Source organism: Schistocerca piceifrons, chromosome 1 (assembly GCF_021461385.2).
Source record: "Schistocerca piceifrons isolate TAMUIC-IGC-003096 chromosome 1, iqSchPice1.1, whole genome shotgun sequence".
Lineage (NCBI taxonomy): Eukaryota > Metazoa > Arthropoda > Insecta > Orthoptera > Acrididae > Schistocerca > Schistocerca piceifrons.
This window is the reverse complement of record NC_060138.1, coordinates 1,251,989,561-1,252,002,450: the sequence shown is the minus strand read 5'-3', so window position 1 is coordinate 1,252,002,450 and position 12,890 is coordinate 1,251,989,561. Positions and strand designations below refer to the sequence as shown.

Below are 12,890 nucleotides of genomic sequence, written 5' to 3'. Positions count from 1 at the left end.
TGCGGATAGGTGACTGGGCCAAAAATTAGTGAATACTGGAACGAAACATTCATTGGAGGAGAAGTATTTCTGTGTGTCATTTCAAACGTTGTAAAAAAATTGTGATAGGAAACTTACGTGGAGACTACCAGCCTTACATATATCTGACATCGTGTGAACTGGTGAGACCAGTCTGAACTTTCACATTATTCTGAAATATCAAGTACGGCAAGATCGCTTGTAAATCCTTTTACTGATTACCTGTTTCGACAGATCTGTGCTGTCATCATCGGATTTTGTAACACTTCTATTAATATATTACAAGATCCGATGATGACAGCAGAGATACGTGGAAACCGGTAATCAATAAACATATTTACAAGCGATTTTGGCGCACTTGTCATTTCAGAACAATACTACCAGTCTTTTTGAGAGAAATTTAGTGTTGTTGCTGTTGTTGTTGTTGGAAGAGAGCTAGAAACGCTAATGTGCTATGGTTCATGACATTAAATTAGACTTGCCAAATGTACTCGTAATTTGAGACCAGTCAAATGTTACTTAGTTACATTTTACTGAAATTCCCATTGCTATAGTCATCTTGTCTTTTCAATATATCTGAGAGAAACAGACGGGGAACATACACTCTGTGTATAGGATCAAGAACTTCGTCGATCGATCCTCACCACGACTGTTTAAATAACAGTTTATAAGCCTGCACGACAGCAGGTTTGATTAGCCCTAGAGAAAAAATTTCTCAGGGGTGATAAGCAGGTAATGCAGGATGATATGTAGTTGATTACTATGTTCTTTCGCTTCATTTTATTTGAATATCAAATTAAAAATATCACTATAATGAAATATTTCCAGAAGTTTACTTGAAAATCTGGAAACAATAGTACTAAGTAGAATTGGAATATGATGTGCTCTGAAATGATCGGTTGTTTACTACTGCTTGTGAAAGAACACGAATAATCAGAAATGAACACAGTTTTATTCACTTAGGATATTACATTTTCAAACAAAAAATTAAATTTAATAAAAATACAATAGTATTATAAGTAATAAAACACTATTGGATAAAGGCGCCACTTGATACAACAAGTTCCAGACATAGGATTAAACTGGACTTAAATATGTTATTGGAGACGTAACGTCCATAGAGTCTACTCACTACAAATTTCAGTTGTATTTATGGCCGACTTAAAAAAAATGGACATCTTCAACTTTTATAGTCCTGTCTTCCTCAGTTGCGTGTAATATTACGGCTTATTAATAATTTTTACTTATGGACCGTCTGACAGCAACTGAATAAAACACAATTTTAGTGCCATACGCGTTTCGCCTTTATTTTCTGCAAGGCATCATCGGTGGCAGGTTGCGTGGACAATTTCCTACATACTACGCTCCTGTTGCATTTTTGGTGTTGTTCTTCTTCTTATGAACGCCAATTTGCGGTTTTTTCCCCATTCCACAACACTATGCACTGAACGCTTGTTTTAAAGCAATGTTTTTGAAAAATATTGAAAAACATTGCTTTAAAACAAGCGTTCATAAGAAGAAGAACAACACCAAAAATGCAACAGGAGCGTAGTATGTAGGAAATTGTCCACGCAACCTGCCACCGATGATGCCTTGCAGAAAATAAAGGCGAAACGCGTATGGCACTAAAATTGTGTTGTATTCAGTTGCTGTCAGACGGTCCATAGTAAAAATTATTAATATACCGTAATATTAAAAAAATGGGTTCAAATGGCTCTGAGCACTATGGGACTCAGTCACATAGACTTAGAACTACTTAAACCTAACTAACCTGAGGACATCACACACATCCATGCCCGAGGCAGGATTCGAACCTGAGACCGTAGTAGCAGCGTGGTTCCGGACGAAAGCGTCTAGAATCGCTCGGTTACAGTGGCCGGCTGACTGACTTCGTCGGACTAAAGTGTAACTGCTGTAGAACATCGGTCACTATTTATAGAAACCACCATTTACACAAGCAATGCTAGCCTTGATATCCACTTGCGCCTTGGTGTACCTTCGGTAAAAAGTCATTCTGACTTCCACGGTCAACTATCACAGTATAAGCCCACTGGTGCTGCCGGAGTTTTTAAAGTCGCCTCATAAGTACACTGATCAAAGGACTACCTACAGTCCACAGCACAGAGAATGCTGCTGACCTGTGGAAATAGTCGCAAAAGCTCTAGCAGTGATCCCACTTTGTGGCATGGTGCTTTACGGTGCATGCCTGTCAAGCGTGCTGAGTGCAGTTCTCTTCTGAAGTGACTCTTGTTATTCAATGATGAGTTTACGTGGTGCATTTTTCTGTTTGGTCATCGTCATCATTTCACGGTACACCATTCTATAAGAATCCATAATATCAAACATCATTTCTATTATTTATTGTGCTATACTTTTAAGATCAGTAGCTGTTCACAATAGCTTATTCGCAGCAAATGTTTTTTTACATATGCTGGCAGAAGAAAACACCAACAAGGGGTCGTGCGGCGTAAACGATAGTTGGTAGGCGTGTTTCACTATCTGAAAGAAGATGTGTATTCAAATTTTGCGACATTTGCGTCAGAGTGGCGGTAGCAGCAAAATGAGGATTGCTTTAAAAACACGCTTAACGGTCGTGTGCTTTCGATTGAGTTGGTGAGTTGATGTTAGTCAAGAATGCCTTTAAGGGGTGTAGGACGTCAAACGGGCCGACTTCGAGAAGCACCACAGGACATTTTAACTTGCACTGTCTTTGCTTTTACGAATAAATTCATAAAACTTCGTCAGCATGACCAGGAAGGATTCACACTCATAGCAGTGGAAGTTCAAAAACACGAAAAAATAATATTTTTTAAATTCATGATTTTTTTCACTTACTGTTGGCTGCATATGTTGCTATACGTACACTTTCCTTCATAAGTAAGAGAGATTCTTCTATGAATTTTGCACAGCTTACAAACCATACTTTCAGGTGTATGAAACTCTATGGAAAAATGAATGAGCTGCTACGTTTTAAACTTCGTGTTTAGAGAAAATTCGAATTTGATAGTTAATTATCTCAATTTTTTCCACAGTTTTTAACAGATTTGGCAAATTCTAGAGTTTCATACACCTGTAAGTATGGTTTGTATGCTGTGCAAAATTCATAGAAGAATTTCTCTTACTTATGAAGAAAAGTGTACCTACAGCAACAAATGCAGCTAATACCAAGTGAAAAAATGATGAAATTTCACATGTAAAAAAATTTGTTTTGTTATGTTTTTGAACCTCCTCTGCTATGAGTGTGAATCCTGAATCCTTCCTGGTCATGCTAGCAAAGTTTTATGAATTTATTTGTAAAAGTATAGACAGTGTAAATCAAAATGTCCTGTGGTGCCTCTCCTGCTGCAAGTCGGCCCGTTTCACGTCCTACCCCCCTTAAGGCGACAAGGACGACATTATCAACACATCACTGAGTTTGAACGACGTCGTGTAACAGGGCTACGAGTACTGCGATATGGTAGAATGACGTGGCGGGAATGCAGCCACGGTACACGACTGGTAGCAGCGGTGGCCACGAGAATGTACAGTCGCAAGAAGACCGGGCTTCGGACAGCCGCTTGAAACTACTAAGAGGGAAGACCATCGTGTTCAGATTACGGCACTGTCGCATTGTACTGCATCTGAAGCAGCAGTTTGAGCAGAATTTGGCACCACAGTGACAACGAACTGTTAACAATTTGATTACTTCAAGGGCAGCTCTGAGCCAGACGTCCTGTAGCGTGCATCCCACTGGTCCCAAACCATTGCCATTTGCGACTTCAGTGGTGTCTAGCGAGAGCTTATTGGAAGGCAGGACGGACATCTGGTGAAAGATGGTTCTGTCTCGGTGCCAGTGATGGCCGTTTATTTGTTAGGAGGACAGTTGACTTCCTGCTGTCAACCTGGCTGCGTGCTAGACACACGGGACCTACACCTGGAGTTATCGTCTGGGATGCGACTTCGTATGGCAGCTGGAGCACTCTCGTGGTCATCACATGCAGCCTGACTGCAAATTTGTACGTTAATCTGGTGATTCGATCTGCTGTGCTGCCATTCACGAAAAACATTCCAGGACGTCTTTCCGACGGGATAATGCTTACTCACGTGCCGCTGTTGTAACTCAAAACCTCTACAGGGTGTTTACATGTTGTCTTGGCCTGCCCGATCACCAGTCGAGCGCGTTTGGGACATCATCGGACAACAACTCGAGCGTCATCCACAACCGTCGCTGTATTGACAGACCAAGAGCAACACACACGGTACTCTATTGCACAAAATGACATTCAGGGCTTGTACAACACAACGAATGTACGGTTGCATGCTTGCATTCAGCAATCTAGCATTAACACTGGTTGTTAATGTACCAACATTTTACATCTGCAATGGTTATCTCTCTTTTACATTAACCTATGATCTTGTAATGACAGCCACTCAAGTATGTTACCTAACCAAATGTACTCCCGAAATTTTTTACACTATTTATTATAAGGGATCTGAAGAAGAACGAGAAACATCGACTAATTTCTTCTTGTTGCTTTCTGTTTCAGGAGCCCAGGAGCCATGCTTGTTGTTGCTACTACATGTGCTGTGGACGCTGATGAGCCAGGTACAGCTGCGTATATTGATATTAATAACTTATTACTCAATGTTAACAATATTAAACTGCTTCTCCATCAAGTTATTCCCACATAGTATAGGTAGAAAGAACATCTACCGAGATTTTAGGTGACGTAAAAACATTGTTATTCAGTCGTCACATTTTTTATTCACGCGAATGTCTGTAAATATTGCTTGAGAACACTTACGTACTTGTAAGAAATTGAAACGTTGAAACTCTGGAAAAGAAAGAAAGTCCATAGTGCAAGGGGTACAAATAAGCGAAATGAAGAAAGAAAGAGGATAAAAAAAGAAATAGAGAAGTTTTTTTAATTTTTATTTAAAGAAACGGTTCGTATAGTAAGATTGGTGATATTTATGTAATACTTAACGGATAGCTGTAGATGACCGAGTCTGTAGAGAAGAAGAATACGTGGTAAACCCATTTAAGAACAATAGAGAGAAAGTATAAGTAAGACCTGTAAACATTGTTGCTCCTTTATGTGAAACAGAGGAATTTGTTGAGCTATTGTATAAAAATGGGCTGACTATAGCCGATTTAATCATTACATCTCGTCGTCCACAAGCTTTCTTGCTGTTTGTTACCATGTAGTAAAATCACCACGTGTAATTCACCGAAACTGAAAGAGAAAATAATAAAAAAAAAGAAAACAATAACAAAATAAACCATAAACAATTGTCAGTAGTATATACAAAAACAATTTATGACACTGTAATTCTTGAAATTACTGCTATGGACTGCTGTACATAATTAAAAAATTTGAACATAATATCTGAATTTGGTTTCAATAGAACGAGGTTCAACGCTAAAACAGTGGTGGTCGTAACCTGTTGAAGATAATGGTTGATGAATTGTTCCCCAAATGCAAATCGTTTTTCCGTCTGGCGCTCGCTGAGTAAATGTGACTGTCGCTTTCGAATGCGTCAATGTTATTATTCACAAATGTCATTAGAGACTGTATGAGCAGCGATACCAAAATTATAAAGCATTTACCTACACGAAGCCGGCAAACTGACAATGAAGACTATTTTGACTGCTCTTTCTAACTGAGTTGTATTCAGAGTTGCCTCAAAATATAATACTGCAAGATGCAGCACAATAAAATTATGCGTCGTTTACAAGCTGTCGCGTTTCAATGGCAGGCACAATGGAGATTATTCTAATAGCATTCACAGCAGCGCCTCCACAGCTAAGTGGCTAGTGTGATTGACTGCCATATAGAGGCTCTGGGTTCGATTCCCGGTATTATCGGGGATTTTTTGTTGGTGGGAGGAAGGTAATAGGGCATCCTGTCCCACGTGAAGTTCACTGAGGATGTAGTTGACCGACTAGTAGCTGCTTCAGGTCACAAAAATTGACAACGGCCGGGTGAACAATGCGTCGATCTCACGCTGCTCCATAAGGCATCAAACGATGAGGGTGACACGGCTTTCAGCCGCTACCGACGGACCCGCCCGCGTTTGAAAAAGGAGCTACGTTTTTTTTTTTAATAATTCTTCCAGCATTTATATCCTAAATGTGATGATTAATATATATATATATATATATATATATATATATATATATATATATTAATCATCACATTTAGGATATTCTGTTCGGAAATTAGTGTGTTGTACTTCACTAATTATATCATCCATTTATGATTCTTAACTTTCACTTCTACGAGAATTTCGCTTCAGAAACTGTTTTCCACATGTTTTTGTGTAGGTCAGCATCTATCAGTTTCCTGTAAGCCACAAGCCGATATTACCTACTAACATATATTTTATTACCTAACATTTCACCTAACCTATTTGTATTACCAAATATATTTAGTGTGAGATCATTATTATTATTATTGTGGTCTTCATTCCGAAGATTTGTTTGATGTATCTCTCCATGTTACTCTAGCCTGCGCAAACTTATTTTTATTCGAATATCCCGTATGAGTCTACTTACTGTATTCATTTCTCGGTCTCCCTGTACGATTTTTACCCCTCTCCCCCCCCCCCCCCCCCCCCTCCACTTCTCCCTCCAGTAATCAGTTGGTGATCCCTCTGTGTCTCAGAACGTGTCCGATCAACTGATCCCTTTTTCAGTCAAGTTACGCCTCAAATTTCGTGTCTCCCCAAATCCATTCGTAGCTCTTCATTAACTGCATTACCTACCCATCTATTTTTCAGTATTCTTCTGTAGCACCACGTATCAACATTTTCTAGTCTCTTCTCGTCGAAAATGTTGGTCGTCCATATTTCGCTTCCATACACGACTTCACTCCCAATACCTTCATAAAGTGCTTCGTACAGCTTAAAACTATATTTGATGTTAACAAATTTCTCTTCCACAGAAACAGCTTCCTTGCTATTGCCAGTCTACATTTTATAACCTCTTTATGTCAGCCATCAACATTTGTTTTGCAGCCCAAATAGCAAAATTCATCTATTAATTTTAGTATCTCGTTTCCTAATCTAATTCCGTCAGCATCAACTGATTTCATTCGGCTGCATTTCATTGTTCTTATTTTGGTTTTGTAGATGTTCACCTCACGAGTATATCTTCCTTTCACGACGCTATCCATTCCGTTCAACTTCTCCTCCAAGTACTTTGCTAGCACTAATAGAATTAATGTCATCGGCCAACCTCAAAATATGTAATTCTTCTCCCTGACCTTCCATTCCTGCTCCGAAGTTTCCTTTGGTTTCCTTTACTGCTTGCTCAATGTACAGATTGAATAACATTGGTGGTAGCCTACAACCCTGACGTATTAAGGAAAGCAATAGAACCGGAACGGAATCCTATGGCAACACTCTCTCCCCACTTTAGAACGTACCATGCGGATTTAAATTAGTTCCCTGACTGTTGTCGACACTTGGTTACATCCCTTTGTTTCAACTTCTCTATATATGAAACGAACCATTGTTCGTCTTTCCTATAATAGTTTAACTTATGGAAGATGTGGTTCCCCCTAGAGCCTGCACGCACGTGACCAATGCGAATGCTTTTTACGCAGGTGCGGTGTGCGAGAGATTTCGTTAATACTCATAGGCTTCTTGCTGTTTTTAAATTAGTTTTGAAAACAACTCTTTTTTTCAAAGATCGGATCACAAAAATTATTTGGTGTTGTAAGATTAGACGTTGTAAACACACTACATAAAATAAATTCTTCCCACGTGAAGAGGATATAAGTGTATTATATCTCCTGAAACGCCTCTATTCCTAGATAACAACCTTGTTGCTGCTGCTGTGGTCTTCAGTCCTGAGACTGGTTTGATGCAGCTCTCCATGCTACTCTATCCTGTGCAAGCTTCTTCATCTCCCAGTACCTACCGCAACCTACATCCTTCTGAATCTGCATAGTGTATTCCTCTCTTGGTCTCCCTCTACGATTTTTACCCTCCACGCTGCCCTCCAATACTAAATTGGTGATCCCTTGATGCCTCAGAACATGTCCTACCAACCGATACCTTCTTCTAGTCAAGTTGTGCCACAAACGTCTCTTCTCCCCAATCCTATCCAATATTTCCTCATCAGTTATGTGATCTACCCATCTAATCTTCAGCATTCTTCTGTAATACCACATTTCAAAAGCTTCTATTCTCATCTTGTCCAGTTTATTTATCGTCCATGTTTCACTTCCATACATGGCTACACTCCATACAAATACTTTCAGAAATGACTTCCTGACGCTTAAATCTATACTCGATGTTAACAAATTTCTCTTCTTCAGAAACGCTTTCCTTGCCATTGGCAGTCTACATTTTATACCCGCCCTACTTCGACCATCATCAGTTATTTTGCTCCCCAAATAACTAAACTCCTTTGCTACTCTAAGTGTCTCATTTCCTAATCTAATTCCCTCAGCATCACCCGACTTAATTCGACTACATTCCATTATCCTCGTCTTGCTTTTGTTGATGTTCATCTTATATCCCCCTTTCAAGACACTATCCATTCCGTTCAACTGCTCTTCCAAGTCTTTTGCTGCCTCTGGCAAAATTACAATGTCATCGGCGAACCTCAAAGTTTTAATTTCTTCTCCATGGATTTTAATACCTACTCCGAATTTTTCTTTTGTTTCATCACTGCTTTCTCAATATACAGATTGAATAACATCGGGGAGAGGCTACAACCCTGTCTCACTCCCTTCCCAACCACTGCTTCCTCTTCATACCCCTCGACCCTTATAACTGCCATCTGGTTTCTGTACAAACTGTAAATAGCATTTCGCTCCCAGTATTTTACCCCGGCCACTTTCAGAATTTGAAAGACAGTATTCCAGTCAACATTGTCAAAAGCTTTCTCTAAGTCTACAAATGCTAGAAACGTAGGTTTGCCCTTCCTTAATCTAGCTTCTAAGATAAGTCGTAGGGTCAGTATTGCCTCACGTATTCCAACATTTCTACGAAATCCAAACTGATCTTCCCCGAGGTCGGCTTCTACCAGTTTGTAAAGAATTCGCGTTAGTATTTTGCAGCTGTGACTTATTAAACTGATAGTTCTGTAATTTTCACATCTGTCAACACCTGCTTTCTTTGGGATTGGAACTACTATATTCTTCTTGAAGTCTGAGGGTATTTCGCCTGTTTCATACATCTTGCTCAGCGGATGGTAGAGTTTTGTCAGGACTGGCTCTCACAAGGCCGTCAGTAGTTCTCATGGAATGTTGTCTACTCCGGAGGCCTTGTTTCGACTCAGGTCTTTCAGTGCTCTGTCAAACTCTTCACGCAGTATCGTATCTCTCATTTCATCGTCATCTACATTCTCTTCCATTTAAATAATATTGTCCTCAAGTACATCGCCCTTGTATAGACCCTCTATATACTCCTTCCACCTTTCTGCTTTCCCTTCTTTGCTTAGAACTGGGTTTCCATCTGAGCTCTTGATATTCATGCAAGTGGTTCTCTTTTCTCCAAAGGTCTCTTTAATTTTCCTGTAGGCAGTATCTATCTTACCCCTAGTGAGATAAGCCTCTACACCCTTACATTTGTCCTCTAGCCATCGCTGCTTAGCAATTTTGCACTTCCTGTCGAATTCATTTTTGAGACGTTTGTATTACTTTGCCTGCTTCATTTAGTGCATTTTTATATTTTCTCCTTTCATCAATTAAATTCAATATGTCTTCTGTTACCCAAGGATTTCTACTAGCCCTCGTCTTTCTACCTACTTGATCCTCTGCTGCGTTCACTACTTCATCCGTCAGAGCTACCCATTCTTCTTCTACTGTATTTCTTTCCCCCCTTCCTGTCAATTGTTCCCATCTGTTCTCCCTGAAACTCTGTACAACCTCTAGTTTAGTCAGTTTATCCAGGTCCCATCTCCGTAAATTCCCACAACGTAAGACCCACAAATCACAATCTTTTTCAGCAAAAACTGAGAAAAATGTCTGGATAAAAATCCTGGCTGAAGGTCACTAAAATTCCTTTACTGATTACTTGTGTCAGCTCATTGACGAGCCATACTCAGATCCAAAATACAGAAAATTGCGTAAAAGAGGCGAACGATAGCAAAACAAATTTTATATTTTAACCTCCATTCTGTGATAGGTAACAACGAAAAAAATAAGTTCATTCAGTGTGTATCAGCCACCAGGCGCAACACCACCAGGCGCAACAACAAATGGTATAAAGGTGGAATCACACTCTAAAATGGGTCGTCATGGTTACACAATCCACAATGCTAGCCACATATATCTCCAGAGCTCGTATTGACACACTTGCGTTTAAACGCTACGGGTTGACAGTGGTAACTATGATACAGTAAACATTCCTATGTGAATATGGCGTATCACTCTCAACGCTAGCTACGAGAATAAAAGAAAAACAGCCGTACTATGGCTGTCAGAGAACTGGCCGCATATGTAACATTATTGCTATACGAAAACTCTACTTACCAGATGGCGCTGCTAACAAGCGAGATTTTACGAAGTCGGGCCTCCAAAAAATGCAATGAATTGCAACGTAACGGTCTTTTTACATAAAATTTAGGGAACTATGTTCAGTTTCTACAATTTCTAGGAATCATATACCGAACACAAGCCGTTGGTTAAGTAATACAACAAAAGAAGGAAATTAATGTGGCCGCAACTGAAAGCGGTACAATATTTAAAGATACAGGAAAGAATGCACAGAGCCAATGATCAACAAATTAAAAACGTGTAATACTAAATAATAAAGCGAGAAATAATTTAAACCAAGGTGTAGGTGTCAATTACATCCAGCGTTGTGAGTGACTTTAATTAAAAATCATAAATAAATGAATAAAACCTAAGTGGTACAACTGAGCCAGTAGATATTAAGTTAAGACAAGTTACAAGGGTCGAACTTCATGAATATTTTCATAGTAACTTACTAACTTACAACCAGGTGATTACTGTAGAAGTATCATCAAACATTAACTCATAAGATACTTGTCAAAATAGAAGTTAACTGATTAACACTAAGCATTATTTTGTTTACTTTGTAATAAATATTCGTGAGAACACTTACATTAGAACTAATATCCAGGCGATCCAGCCGACATAGACTTATGTATCATCCCAAAGAAGCTTAAGGTGTAGGTGTTACACACAGAGTGTGTTGCTATCGAGTAATATAAGTCAGTTTTGGTGCTTCATAGAAAAGTAGGGCGCAGGTGAAATTACATGATGTTGTAACCTGAGGTGTAGGTGTTAAGTATAGCCAGAATTTCATGTGGTTACTAAGTATTATGAAACCCAAAAAGATAATACGGGAAACATGAAAGTGGCTGGATCGTTTAGTTGTAAATTATAGTCATAGGTAGCCTTACGCTTAAGTATGATAGAGAATAAGGCGTCACACTATCGAGTATGTAAAGTCACAACTTGACTGAAGTATATTCGGATATCAAGGTGCGAATATGTAAGACACAGAACAGATACAAACCAAATGTAGCTGTCTAGATGCCAGAGACACCATGATGCATTGAGCGATGTAGCTCACACTTAAGTGCTTGATATAAGACATGCACTTACTGAGATTCTGTATAAATTATATGTTATGCACAAAAACGTAATAAAACAATCATCCCAGCAAAAAAGGATTAACAGGTGCCTCAAGCGCTATCATGGTCTCCATACATATAAAATTAATAGTACGTAGCCTAAGTCTAAGGGAAAAGTATCAAGGGGCAGTAAGCATAGATACATCTGAAACCAGAGAGGGATGTGATCCTAATTTAGCTTGAGGTCTAGGTGTTGCACACTGACATATCAATTAATGAAGTTCAGATTTTAGTGTTTCACATAAAATAAGCGAACAACTGAAGGTTCCATGTTGTTGTAACCGGTAGTGTACAATAGCTTTATTAGTGACCACTATTAAAATCAATACAAGAGAAACAATTATGTAAGTGACATACAGAAGCCGTTGTATGTTTATAACAATGGTAAGTAGCCATATCTCTGTATTTTATACACAATAAAATATCAACAGCCTGTAGGTGTAAAAATATAAATTACCACTACAAGTTCCTAATGTTAAATATATCTAAAGACCAATTTCAATCTCAATGTAGCTCAAAATCTAGCTGCTGTATATACGATGAAGCATCGAGCAAGATGGCTCACAGTTAAGTGCTTCATATGAGAGAAGCATCTATTACAACTGCTGGTGAGGTATCATGTTTGCTTGAAAATGTAACAGAACAATCATAGATATAAGATATCTCTACACCACAATACATTTTCACTAACTTATTGTTTGAGATGTAGGTGCTAAGCAATGTGGTGAATAGTACAATCCTTTACATCAGGTACTTAAATAAAAATCCATTATTCTTGTTGATAATGCAAAGACTGATCTATAAGCTCAGCGCGTGTCAGCGGTTGAAATGAACTGTTGATGTAAATCATAGAAGAATTAATCATTATTCATAAGTATTAATGGCGTAGTGGTTCGAGGTACAGGTACTATACACAATATTAGCGTCGTAACCAGTTAGTTGTATGAAACATTATGACATTCTGCACAACAGATGGTAAGAGTTACCCTCTGTAAAATACATGTATACACATGGTAAATTTATACTGCGGAAGTCTAGGTGCTATCGCGGCCTAAGGTTTAGGAGTTACAGTCCAAAATTTATTAATTCGTAAAGGCAATTCGTCTTGTGGTAGCCCTATGTCTGGGTGTTAATTGTAACTCCCGGTCTAGGTGATAACAGTAGCCCGCAGTCTAGTTGCTAATTGTAGCTCACGGTGTAAGGTGCTAATTGTAGGACAATGTGTAGGTGTCATAGATCATCACTGTGCTGATGAACGAAACATAAGTGGTAG

General features: G+C 38.9%; 1 protein-coding gene across 1 annotated transcript in view; it reads left to right on the top strand.

Moving 5' to 3' along the window:
* The window catches only part of LOC124780250 (lachesin-like), a 303,063-nt gene that overhangs the window by 275,750 nt on the left and 14,423 nt on the right, over positions 1 to 12,890 (top strand). Inside the window, exon 9 of the mRNA XM_047253767.1 lies at positions 4,545 to 4,603. Coding sequence (XP_047109723.1) covers positions 4,545 to 4,603 — 59 coding nt within the window. The remainder of the gene's footprint in view (positions 1 to 4,544; positions 4,604 to 12,890) is intronic.